A 13,225-nucleotide genomic window follows, 5' to 3' on the forward strand; every position below is an offset into this window, starting at 1 on the left:
TTTCACTACTTTTGTTAATTTTTCTTAATCTGATTTCTGCAAATTTTGGGATATAACTGCAGTTATATCTCTATCCTCAAATTTCATTATGCTCCTTTCTGCTTTCACTCCTCCTCCAAAATGAGTTTAAATCTTTTATAATACTACTTGTTGATCTCTCATGGAAAACTTTGGCCCCAGCTCTGTGCAGGTGCTTCTGAACTCACTAATCGATGTCACTGGGTGTAATCCTGAGAGTGCTACTTTCTGTTGTAAATTTTAAAAAAAATCTCATTCCTCACTCATGAAACTCTCCCTGAAGGACCTCAATCAGTTCCATTGGTTTCATCATGGACCACAACCTCTGGCTGTTCCTCTTCCCCTTGCAGAATATCATGCACCTGTTCTGTGATATCCTTTACCCTGATACCATGCTGTAATCATATTTATGGTTGGAGAAAAGCCTGCCTACACCCTTACTATTGAGTCTCCTCTGACTACAGCATTTGTACTTTTTCCTGTGTTGATAGTCTAATCTCCCACGGCACTAGGAGTTTGGTTCGCACTGCATTCCTTTAAAGGAATGTCGTCCTCTCTGATATTTAAAACTGAGAACAAGGTACCCCAGTGGCTTGGGGAATTTGTGCACCATATGTATCTTCTTCCTGCCTTACCTGGCAGTGTGGTGACTCCACTTGTAACGTACAACCCAGGAAACTCTGACAGATGGGTACTCTGCAGTTCTACTAGCCACTCCCAAAACCCTGAAACTCAGAGTTTGAGTTCGAACAACTGGAGGCACTTCCTGCACAAACGGTTACCCAGGATGAGTGAAGTGTCTGGGAGTTCTCACATAGAACAGGATCTGCATGCAACAACACTCTGCTGGCCTGCCGTGTTAATCAATCCACTGACCTCTAAATCACTTGAGACCCTGACCACAAACTTGCAACAATGAGCTCTAAAAATTTAAGTCACTGATGTATAAACTCTTGAAACTGACCTTTTATAAACTGACCTCAAAACTGAGGTACTAAAATAGTAAAACCTTAACTACAAACACTGGAATTGATTTCCATCAATCTAAAACACAATGGAAGTTATAAAGCGAATTTTCGATAACCATGAAAAAAGAACCATTTAATTAAACTAACTAACCTGTTACCCACCAATCCACTCCCTCCATTGTAGTGATGCACCTTTTGATTTTCTTTCTTGGCTTTTTGCGTTCAGCTCGCGCTTTGACTCTGACCATCCAAGCTCACTCTCTTTGCTCTCACTGTCTATCTGTTGCTGATTCTTATGGTTCTGTTTGTTGGCCTCTCGCATTTTTTCCATTCAGGCTCTCTCCACTCTCTCAGGTATTGGAAGTTACTAGTTTAATTCTATATTGGATATCTGGTCTAGTGGTATGGCTGGGCATCAGGAGGCTGCCTGTGACACTACTTCGTACAAGCATCTACAAACTTCATGACTGACAGACGCCAGCGATCAACCTTCACATTGAGTCTAGTTGGGGGATGGAGTGCCAGTAGGAACTACCCAAATCAGAATTTAGTTTATCAAGTGAGGGAAACCCCTTGATGCTTGGTGGTGTTTGATTGTCCAAAGTTTCCCAAATGGTGTAAATTCTCAACAGACTTGGTAAGTTTAAAGATAAGAGGAGAAATTACAAGGAGAGCTCCATTCTTAGGAGAAATATTAAGTACAACATACAGACCGAAGAAAAGTTCAAGGCAAAGTACCAGGAAGTGTTAAGATCTTGTGGTATAATGGACATAAGCCAACAGTCAAAGGGAATAAAGATTGAAGCAAAAAGTAAGGTTTAAAAGGTAACAGAAGACAGCAGTAAAATGAAAGTCATAATATTTGCTGTAGAATATTTTTAAATAGCTGGTATAAAAGATGTGAAACTTGTCTACTGATCAGTAGTCTTAAAAGAACTGTTATGATGGCAGAGAGGGAGGTGCAGGAATTTAATCTTTGAAACTCTTTCGAGTTATCAACAGTCACAGATTGCAACTCTTTCGAGTACAATCACAGTTCTTGGTTTCCGGGAGTGGGACATGAACCCACAACCCTCTGATTCAAAGGCGAGGGTGCTATGAACTGAGCCACAGCTGACACCTCAGGTGCAGGAATTTACAAGGACAAACACAAGTGAGGGGATTATTGAGGGAAAATGAAACTTGTTGGACTTAATAAATGAGTCATTACCGGTAAGTGGATGGGTCCAGGCTATTACTAGAACATTGAGACAGGCACAAATAATCATTTAAACTATTGGGGTTGAGGTTGTGGGGAGGGCTAGCTTCAATAAAAATAGGGAACAACGAAGAAAATAGACAGGTGGCTGGTATGTGAGCATCTGCTCTGTAGCTGATCCCAGGCAATTTGTGGATTAAGTTCATCCTAGTCTTTATTTTGGCTGCAGTATTTATCAAATATTATCTGTTTGTGAGACTATAATCCAGAGGCATTTCAGGATAATTTGGGAAGCCTTTGTCCTTATTTACCACTTCATATATTGTCATGCAGAAGTAAACACAAAATCCTATTCAAAAGTAGGATGGATTGGAAAAAAAAAGTTGTTCAAATATAAGTGTTAATGAAACTAGAACGTTTGAGCTATTTGGTAAAGTTTCCTTTTTTGTTAGACTTAATAAATGAGTCATTACAGGTAAGTGGATGGGTCCAGGCTATTACTAGAACATTGAGACAGGTATAAATAATCACTTAAACTATTGGGGTTGGGGGGAGGCTAGCTTCAATAAAAAGAGGGAACAACGAAGAAAATAGATAGGTGGCTAGTATGTGAGCATCTGCTCTGTAGCTGATCCCAGGCAATTTGTGGATTAAGTTCATCCTAGTCTTTATTTTGGCTGCAGTGTTTATCAAATATTATCTGTTTGTGAGACTATAATCCAAAGGCATTTCAGGATAATTTGGGAAGCCTTTGTCCTTATTTACCGCTTCATATATTGTCACGCAGAAGTAAACACAAAATCCTATTCAAAAGTAGGATGGATTGAAAAAAAAAGTTGTTCAAATATAAGTGTTAATGAAACTAGAACGTTTGAGCTATTTGGTAAAGTTTCCTTTTGTTGGCTTCCAAATAGAATCTGTGCAACTGAATAGCTCTTCAAGTGAGAAAAGCTGCCTGCACTTCGAAGAATTTGTGTTCAGACAGAATGTGAGATATTGCACGTGACTTCTTTCTGCCCTGATTAGCTTTTAAAGCTAACTATCTGTTTGTTCTAGTTGCTGGTCCTGATGCATGTTTTCAACAATTCTTTTTCAGTTGCATACCCAAATACTTTTATCAAAAAAATCTCGACGAAGAATTGGCCAGCTTTGAGTAAACTTATTGAGCAAATTTGGCCAGTTAGCTTAACATCTGTCATTGGGAAAATGTTAGAAGCTATTATTAAAGATGTAGCAGGGCACTTAGAAACATTCAAGGTAATCAGGCAGAGTCAACATGGTTTTGTGAAAGGGAAATCATGCTTAACCAATTTATTAGAGTTCTGTGAAGAAGTAACATGTGCTGTGGATAAAGTGGAACCGGCGATGTACTGTACTTAGATTTTCAGAAGGCATTTGATAAGGTGCCGCATCAAAGGTTATTGCAGAAAATAAAATCTCATGGGGTAGGAGGTGACGTATTGGAATGGATAGAAGATTCTCTGGCTAACAGGAAGCAGAGTAGACATAAATGGGTCTGTTTCTGGTTGGCAAGATGTAACGAATGGTGTACCACAGGGATCAGTGCTGGGACCTCAGCTTTTAAAAATTTATATAAATAACTTGAATGAAGGGACTGAAGGCATGGTTGCTTAATTTGCTGATGACACAAAGATAGGCAGGAAAGTAATTTGTGAAGAGGACATAAGTAGGCTATAAAGGGATATAGGCTGAGTGAGTTGTCAAAGATCTGGCAAATGGAGTATAATGTGGGCAAATGTTAAATTGTCCATTTTCACAGGAAGAATTAAAAAAAAATAGCATATCTAAGTGGCGAGAAATTGCAGAGCTCTTTGATGCAGACAGAACTGGGTGACCTATTGCATGAATCACAAAAGGCTAGTATGCAGGTACAGCAAGTAATTATTGTGAGGGAAATTGATTACAAAAGAGGGAGGTTATGCTTTAGTTGTACAAAGCTGTGGTGAGATCACATCTGGAGTACTGTGTACAGTATTGGTCTCCTTATTTAACAAAGTAAATGCGTTGGAAGCAGTTCAAAGAGGGTTTACTAGACTAATACCAGGAATTGTTAGGTTGTCTTATGATGAAAGGTTGGACAGGCTAGGCTTGTTTCCACTGGAGTTTAGAAGAGTAAGAGGCGATTTGATAGAAACATATAAGATTCTGAGCGTTCTTGACTGGGTGGATATGGAGAGGATGTTTCCATAAGAGAATTGAGAACTAGGGGTCACTGTTTAAAAATAAAGGGTTGTCCATTTAAGAGAGAGATGAGGAGAATTTTTTCCTGAGGGTTGAGAGTCTATGGAACACTCTTCCTCAAAAGGCAATGGAAGCAGAGTCTTTGAATATTTTCAAGGCAGAGGTAGATAGATTCTTGATGAGCAAAGGGATGAAAGGTTATTGTGGGTAAGTGGGAATGTGGAGTTGAGGTGACAAACAGATCAGTCATGTTCTTATTGAATGGTGGAGCAGACTTGAAGGGTCGAGTGGCCTACTACTTCTGGTTAGTATGTTCTTATGTTTGTAATTTTGACTATTTTACAGTCTTAACCAGGTTGACTATTGATGCCTCAAGACCATTGAATGCTTTCCTCTGTTAGCTGTTTGTTGTTTTCAAGTTTTCCAGTGCAGCCCCATTGTCTCAACACCCCTTGTGTTTTCTTAGCCATTTTACCATCTACATTTTAAATGTGATGATGCTTCCTGTCTCCACTGGTATATTCCAGAAAGCCAGTTGGTGAAGGTTAGAACTGAATCTATTCTTTACATAGATTTTTAGGCATTTATTTACAGAGGTGCACATTACAAGCATGTATCTAACACAACCACCACAGTTTCAGTCTGTATCTATTTAAAAAATTCTTTCGAGTTATCAACAGTCACAGATTGCAACTCTTTCGAGTACAATCACAGTTCTTGGTTTCCGGGAGTGGGACATGAACCCACAACCCTCTGATTCAAAGGCGAGGGTGCTATGAACTGAGCCACAGCTGACACCTCCTCTGTATCTATTTATAGGGATTCCAGTGAAGCACCAGTTAATGCCCACCACCTGTGTACAATTAACTATAATTAATATACAATTAACAGATGCTAAGCACTCAGATGGTGGGTTCCAGAGTCCACCATCTGGGTGAAAAAGTTTCTTTTCAATCTCTGTCTAAGCCTTCTACCAATTACCTCTGCTGTTCTCTGTATCCTTTTGAGTGCGATCACATCTTTACTGTAAAGCGATGACCAGAACTTTATGCAGTACTCTATCTGTGGCCTAGCTAATGTTTTATACAGTGCAAGCATGACCTTGCTGTCTGCTTTTGTCTGCTATGCCTTATTTAATAAAGGAAAGTGTCTTGTATGTTGCCTTATCTACTTGTCCTGCTACCTTCAGGGATCTGTGGACATGCAATCTAAGGTCCCTCAGCTCCTCCATACTTTTCAGAATGCTCCCATTTATTGTGTATTCCCTTGCCTTGTTTGCCTTTCCTGAATCCATTACTTCATATTTCTCTGGAATGAATTCCATTTGCTACTTTTCTGCCAACCTAACCAGTCCATTGTTCTCTTCCTGCAGGTCTGCAGCTTTCTTCCTCACAATTAACCACACACTGCCCTCTTACACTGCCCTTTTCATATTTTGTGTTTCTCTTTTAGCATGATCTCTGTAGTCCATAAAATACTTTCAACTAGAACAGGATATTTCTTAACCTCTGAGCATATCAGTTTGGAGGTATACAATCTTGCGCTACTTCTACATCCATATCATCAATATATGAACGTTTGTTTATTTTTCAGTTTTCCTTCATTCACAATTCCTCACTGAACTGTGAGAGTATTATGGCCTTTCGAAACGTTTTTCCCTTCATCATTCAGAACTAAGAATCCAGTGATAATGATTTACATCACCCACATTTTCCTAGGTTATAGTATATTCTTATGCCCTCAATCTCAGCTTTTGGTGCCTTTACATTCACTTCCATGTCTTTAGTGAATGAGATGTGATGATATAGCCCTGATTGTTTCTGTTCCTTAAAACCATTGTTTTCTTTGATTGTTAACTTATCTTTGCCTTATTAAATTTCTTTGAGCAGTCTGGTAAATGCTTAGGCAGCATCTTCCCACATGGGACACATGATTAACCATGATGAGACATACCCATGTGGACTTTGAGGATAGAGAAATAAATTAGGCTGTGAATACAGACAGCAGGTTGAAACAAAAATAGGCAACAAGTAGTGCCAGATGTAATTTGTTTGATCGGAAAAATTAAGAAAATGTTACAGATGGTGTAATATGGACAAGAACAGCGGGTTTGTCATGCAACAATAGCTTAAAAAGCATTAAGAATGTGATGATAAAACATGACTAGGAAGGAATTTTAGATGAGGAAAATAGCAAAAATTAAAAAAATGAACAGAATGGGGACTGCTTTAAGTTAATTCAGTTGAAAAAGGCTAAAAGAAAACAAGGCTGAAACAAAACAAATCATCTTGCAAGGAAGTATCTTGCAGAAATTTGTTCCAAAAATTATCGAACAGAAAGATGCCATTCAGATAATGGCCTGGATTTTGCAGTAATAAGCTGTCATTGTTCGCCGTCAATACTCATCTGCAATTGTCAACAGCTTAAGGCGGTCACACGTGCATAGTTAATTGTATAAATACAGAAGTTGGTGGTGGTGATTCTGTGCTTTTCTATAGAGTGCAGTGTTGGAGTTTCCCTCTCAACCACCCACCTTCTCCCCCCAGCGCCACAGACTAATCAGTTGGAAATCACGGAACTGACTAGAACTTGCCCTTCTCCGCTATTAGTCCTGCTGTAAAAACTCTTTGCAATGTTGCACCCTGTTGAATGAAGTGTAACTGGGTTTTTAACGGCATACTAGGTTCATAATTGTTGCTGAAAAACATTAAAACATTTCTGGCTGTAAAAAGCTGACTCTGTTTTTAGAATGTCAAATTTCCCTTATAGATAAAGTTACATATTTTTATTTTTAAAAATTTGTTCGATATTTCAATTTCTGTTAAAGTGCATTTTACTTCCTGGTTTGCTGCCTATGAAACTACTTAAATGTGATTGGCTGCTTACCCTGCTTGATGAACATCACTGTTGCTCAATAGATAAAAACAAAAAACTGCGGATACTGGAAGTCCAAAACAAAAACAGAATTACCTGGAAAAATTCAGCAGGTCTGGCAGCGTCGGCGGAGAAGAACAAAGTTGACGTTTCGAGTCCTCATGACCCTTCAACAGAACTAAGTAAAAATAGGAGAGGGGTGAAATATAAGCTGGTTTAAGGTGGGGAGGGGGGGGGAGAGAAGTGGGGGTGGGGGGGGGGTGGGGGCGGGGAGGTGGTTATAGGGACAAGCAAGCGGTGATAGGAGCAGATCATCAAAAGATGTCACAGACAAAAAAACAAAGAGGTGTTGAAGGTGGTTGTAGGGACAAGCAAGCAGTGATGGGAGCAGATAATCAAAAGATGTCACGGACAAAAGAACAAAGAGGTGTTGAAAGTGGTGATATTATCTAAAAGAATGTGCTAATTAAGAATGGATGGCAGGACACGTAAGATGCAGATAGCTCTAGTGGGGGTGGGGTGAAATAAGACTAAAAGGGCATAAAAGGTATAAATTTAAAAATAATGGAAATAGGTGGGAAAAGAAAAATCTATATAAATTATTGGAAAAAACAAAAGGGAGGGGGAAGAAATGGAAAAGGGGTGGGGATGGAGGAGGGAGTTCAAGATCTAAAGTTGTTGAACTCAATATTCAGTCCGGAAGGCTGTAAAGTGCCTAGTTGGAAGATGAGGTGCTGTTGCTCCAGTTTGCGTTGAGCTTCACTGGAACAATGCAGCAAGCCATGGACAGCCATGTGGACAAGAGAGCAGGTTGGAGTGGCAAGCGACAGGGAGGTTTGGGTCATCCTTGCGGACAGACCGCAGGTGTTCTGCAAAGCGGTCGCCCAGTCTGCGTTTGGTGTCTCCAATGTATCGGATCGTTCCCTGGTCCACTCCTCCATCACCCCCTACTCCTCAACCCCCACCTATGGCATCTCCCCATGCATACGCAAAATATGCGACACCTGCCCCTTCACTTCCTCTCTCCTCACCGTTACACTCCTTTCAAGTGAAGCAGCATTTCACTTGCATTTCCCCCAACTTAGTCTACTGCATTGGTTGCTCCCAATGCGGTCTCCTCTACATTGGAGAGACCAAACGCAGACTGGGCTACCGATTTGCAGAACACCTTCGGTCTGTCCGCAAGAATGACCCAGACCTCCCTGTCGCTTGCCATTTTAACACTCCACCCTGCTCTCTTGCCCACATGTCTGTCCTTGGCTTGCTACATTGTTCCAGTGAAGCTCAACGCAAACTGGAGGAACAGCACCTCATCTTCCGACTAGGTACTTTACAGCCTTCCGGATTGAATATTGAGTTCAACAACTTTAGATCTTGAACTCCCTCCTCCATCCCCACCTCCTTTCCGTTTCTTCCCCCTCCCTTTTGTTTTTTCCAATAATTTATATAGATTTTTCTTTTCCCACCTATTTCCATTATTTTTAAATCTATACCTTTTATGCCCTTTTAGTCTTATTTCACTCCACCCCCACTAGAGCTGTACCTTGAGTGTCTTGCCATCCATTCTTAATTAGCACATTCTTTTAGATAATATCACCACCTACAACACCTCTTTGTTCCTTTGTCTGTGACATCTTTTGATTATCTGCTCCTATCACTGCTTGCTTGTCCCTACAACCACCTCCCCCCCCCCCCACCTTAAACCAGCTTATATTTCACCCCTCTCCTATTTTTACTTAGTTCTGTTGAAGGGTCATGAGGACTCGAAACGTCAACTTCGTTCTTCTCAGCCGATGCTGCCAGACCTGCTGAGTTTTTCCAGGTAATTCTGTTTTTGTTACTGTTGTTCAATGCCCGGAGGTCTTTTGACTTGGCACCAGAATCAAACTAATGCCAGGAAAAGGGAAATCCATGCCACAGAGATGCTTGATCTTTATGGGTAGCTTTCTTCAAGGTGAATAGTAAGAGCTGTTGCCTTGCTGCTGACTGTGAAATCCAGGCCAATAGTTCATTCTTCAGAATTTTCCAGAGTTTTTTAGAGTCCATTGCCTCCTCTTCATCTGGGTCAGGTGTCTTTTGTCTCTTTCCTGTATTTTATTTTGCATTGTAGGGTATCTGCAACATTTCTTTGATCCATGATTAAACCAGACACCTTTGTTATATCTTCCTGCAATTTTAGTCTTTCCTGGCACTCCTGCATCATTGCTTTAGATTTACTAGGCCGACCTTGTTGAGTTGTCCAGGCTAAACGGAAAACATCCAGATTGGCTGCCCCCATCCTAAATTGTCATTTTGCTCTTCCTGCTTTTTTGCCTTTATAACCTCTTAGTACATGTAATCTTAAATTTAGTTATGGAAGATTGCACTAGAGGTTTTTCTGGCCTCAGTTGGCATAATTGATAGATTCCTAATCAATCTATTTAATTTTGCAATAAAATTGAACATTTTACAGGATTTCCTGGATTTCCTGTCGAAGGTAATTTCCTTGGGCATCTTTGAAACAGCAATCCATCGCCAAATAAGTTAAACTTAACATAAGTAATGTGAAGCAACCATTTGCTTATCAAATGCCACTAGCATTCATTATTCAGTTACGTGAGACGGGGGACCAGAAGAAATCGAATTCTAGGGAATTAATCTGTTAGACTGCTGCAGAATCAGCTACAGTAGAAACGTCGACATAGAGTTAACCAGATCTTCATGTTGACATAGCTGATTGGAAATGACCGAATTTCATTTGCATCTATTTGTGAAACATCTTGCCGTGTTAAAAAAACTCTATAAATGTAGCTAGTGACTATAGCCAAATCTGCAATTACTTGTATTGATGATTCCTGTTGGGTCTTTCTAATTCTTTTGCTGACATGTATGAAAACTTGGCTCAGGGCTATCCTAAGTTTATGCAAGGGAGTGTCTGTCTTTGCTCTTCACTAGTATTTTATGTTTCCAAAAATATCATCTTTGTACAAGATGCGTAAATTAGAGAAGTTAAATGTGCAGGCAAATGCGGATGTTTGGAACAGATTTGTATCTAACTTCAAATGGTTGGTTTATCAATTTTAAAGGAACTTTTATTTGAAGAGAGCCTGTTAACTTCACTAATGTGTTACATTGAGTGAAAGGAATATGTGGATTTAGCTAGATACCTTTGTTCTATCTTTTTTTGCTACTTTTATTGTTGCCCAAATTTATCTATGAATCTTGTGGAAAGTGGGTAAATTTTCGTCTTTCAGTGAATCTGGTGTTCAAACAAAATGAGAAGTCCGTGCTGCGAGCGCTAAAGACAATAATTTGCTCTTAATTAAATTGGGCTGAACTTCTAATCATGCCCATTATTCTGATGCTAGTATCACAATATTTTTCACTTCATCTTTTTCTTTTAGGAGAATATTTTGGAGAGAATTCACTTGCACATAGTCTCAGACACTGAAATGGATACATGCACTGTTAAGTCCTGTATCACTCACCAGAAATTTGCCATGACTCTTTATGAGCAGGTAAGATGCATAACTCTTTATGCAAAATAAATACAGTGTAACTAAATATGAATTAGTTGTTGTAGACTTTGAAGAAATATTGATTGCTTAACTTTATGATAGGATATGCTGGGTCAAGTGGCATGTGGGGCAGAAAATTGTAGGGATGTATATGTAAATCGTAATGCTTTTTTTTTGAGATCTGTGGATATTGTATGGAAAGTTTTTTATTCGTTCATGGGACTTGGTTTGTCACTGGCTAGGCCAACATTTATTGTCCATCCCTAATTGCCCTTGAGAAGGTGGTGGTGTGCTCCCTTCTTGAACCGCTGCAGTCCATGAGGTGTAGGTGCACCCACAGTGCTGTTAGAAAGGGAATTCCAGGATTTTGACCTAGCGACAGTTAAGGAACTGCGATACATTTCCAAGTCAGGATGGTGAGTGACTTGGATGGGAACTTCCATGTGGTGGTGTTCCCATCTATCTGCTGCCCTAGTCCTTCTAGATGATAGTGGTCATGGCTTTGGAAGGTGCTGTCGAAGGAGCCTTGGTGAATTTCTGCAGTGCATCTTATAGATGGTGTACACTGTTGCTACTGTGCGTCAATGGTGGTGGGAGTGAATGTTTGTGGATTTGGTGCCAATCATGCAGGCTGCTTTGTTCTGGACAGTGTCAAGCTTCTTGAGTGCTGTGGGAGCTGCACTCATCCAGGCAAGTGGGGAGTATTCCGTCACACTCCTGACTTGGCCTTGTAGATGGTGACTTTGGGGAGCCAGGAGATGAGTTACTCGTCACAGGATTCCTAGCCTCTGACCTCCTCTTGTAGCCATAGTATTTATATGGCAAGTCCAGTTGAGTTTCTGGTCAATAGTAACCCCCAGGATGTTGATAGTGGGGGATTCAGTGATGGTAATGCCACTGAACTTCAAGGGGCAATGGTTAGATTCTCTCTTGTTGGAGATGGTCATTGCCCGATACTTTTGTGGCACAAACGTTACTTGCCAGTTGTCAGCCCAAGCCTGGATATTGTCCAGGTCTTGCTGCATTTGGACATGGACTGCTTCGGTATCTGAGGAGTTGCAAATGGTGCTGAACATTGTGCAATCATCAGCGAGCTTCCCCACTTCTGACCTTAAGATGGAAGGAAGGTCATTGATGAAGCAGCTGAAGATGGTTGGGCTGAGGGCACTACTCTGGGGGACTCCTGCAGTGGTGTCCTGGAGTTGAGTTGACTGACCTCCAACAACCATAACCATCTTCCTTTGTGCTAGGTATGACTCCAGCCAGTGGAGAGTTTTCCTCCTGATTTCCATTGACTCCAATTTTGCTAGGGCTCCTTGATGTCACACTCGGTCAAAAGCGGCCTTGATGTCAAAGCTCTTGCGTCACCTTGGGAGTTCAGCTCTCTTGTCCATGTTTGAACCAAGGCTATAATGATGAGTGGCCCTGGTGGAACCCAAACTGGGCGTCAGTGAGCAGGTTATTGCTAAGCAAGTGTCGCTTGATAGCACTGTTGACAATATTTTCCAACGCTTTACTGATGATCAAGAGTAGACTAATGGGGCATTAATTGGCTGGGTTGGATTTGTCCTGCTTTTTATGGACAGGACATATTTGGGCAATTTTCCACATTGCTGGGTAGATGCCAGTGTTGTAAATGTACTGGAACAGTTTGGCTAGGGGCATGGCTGGTTCTGCAGCACAAGTCTTCAGTACTATTGCCGAAACGTTGTCAGGGCTCACCACCTTTGTAGTTTTCACTGCCTTCAGCTATTCCTTGTTGTCACATGGAGTGAATTGAATTGGTTGATTATTGGCATCTGTGATGCTGGGTACCTCAGGAGGAGGCCAAGACAGATCATTCACTTGGCACTTCTGGCTGAAGGTGGCGGCAAATACTTCACCTTGTCTTTTGCACTCATGTGCTTGGCTCCTCCATCATTGAAGATGGAGATATTGTGGAGCCTGCTTCCTTAGTTAGTTAGTTTGATTGTCCTCCACTATTCCTGACTGGATGTGACAGGACTGCAGAGCTTAGACCTGATCTGTTGGTTGTGGGGTTGCTTAGCTCTGTCTATCAGATGATGTTTCCACTGTTTAGCATGCAAGTAGTCCTGTGTTGTAGCTTCACCAGGTTGATGCCTAATTTTAAGTTTGCATGGTGTTGCTCCTGGCATACTCCTCCTGCACTCCTCATTGAACCAAGGTTGATCCCCTGGCACTTGATGGTAATGGTACAATGGGGGATATGACGGGTCATGAGGTTACACATTGTGGGTTGTATATAATTCTGCTGCTGCTGATGGCCCTCAGCATTTCATGAATTCCCAGTTTTGAGTTTCTACATCTGTTTGAAATCTATCCTATTTAGCACAGTGGTGGTGTGACACAACACCATGGAGGGTATCCTCAATGTGAAGACGGGACTTTGTCTCCACAAGAACTGCGTGGTGGTCACTCCTACCAATAATGTCATGGACAGAAGCATC

General features: G+C 41.0%; 1 protein-coding gene across 3 annotated transcripts in view; it reads left to right on the forward strand.

Moving 5' to 3' along the window:
- Window positions 1-13,225, forward strand: part of LOC144681546 (ubiquitin carboxyl-terminal hydrolase 53-like) — a 130,482-nt gene that overhangs the window by 29,170 nt on the left and 88,087 nt on the right. For all 3 annotated transcript variants that reach the window (XM_078543209.1, XM_078543227.1, XM_078543219.1), the window contains one exon: window positions 10,644-10,757. In XM_078543209.1, the coding sequence (XP_078399335.1) occupies window positions 10,644-10,757 (114 nt within the window). The remainder of the gene's footprint in view (window positions 1-10,643; window positions 10,758-13,225) is intronic.

This window comes from Cetorhinus maximus, chromosome 1, assembly GCF_964194155.1.
Source record: "Cetorhinus maximus chromosome 1, sCetMax3.hap1.1, whole genome shotgun sequence".
NCBI lineage: Eukaryota > Metazoa > Chordata > Chondrichthyes > Lamniformes > Cetorhinidae > Cetorhinus > Cetorhinus maximus.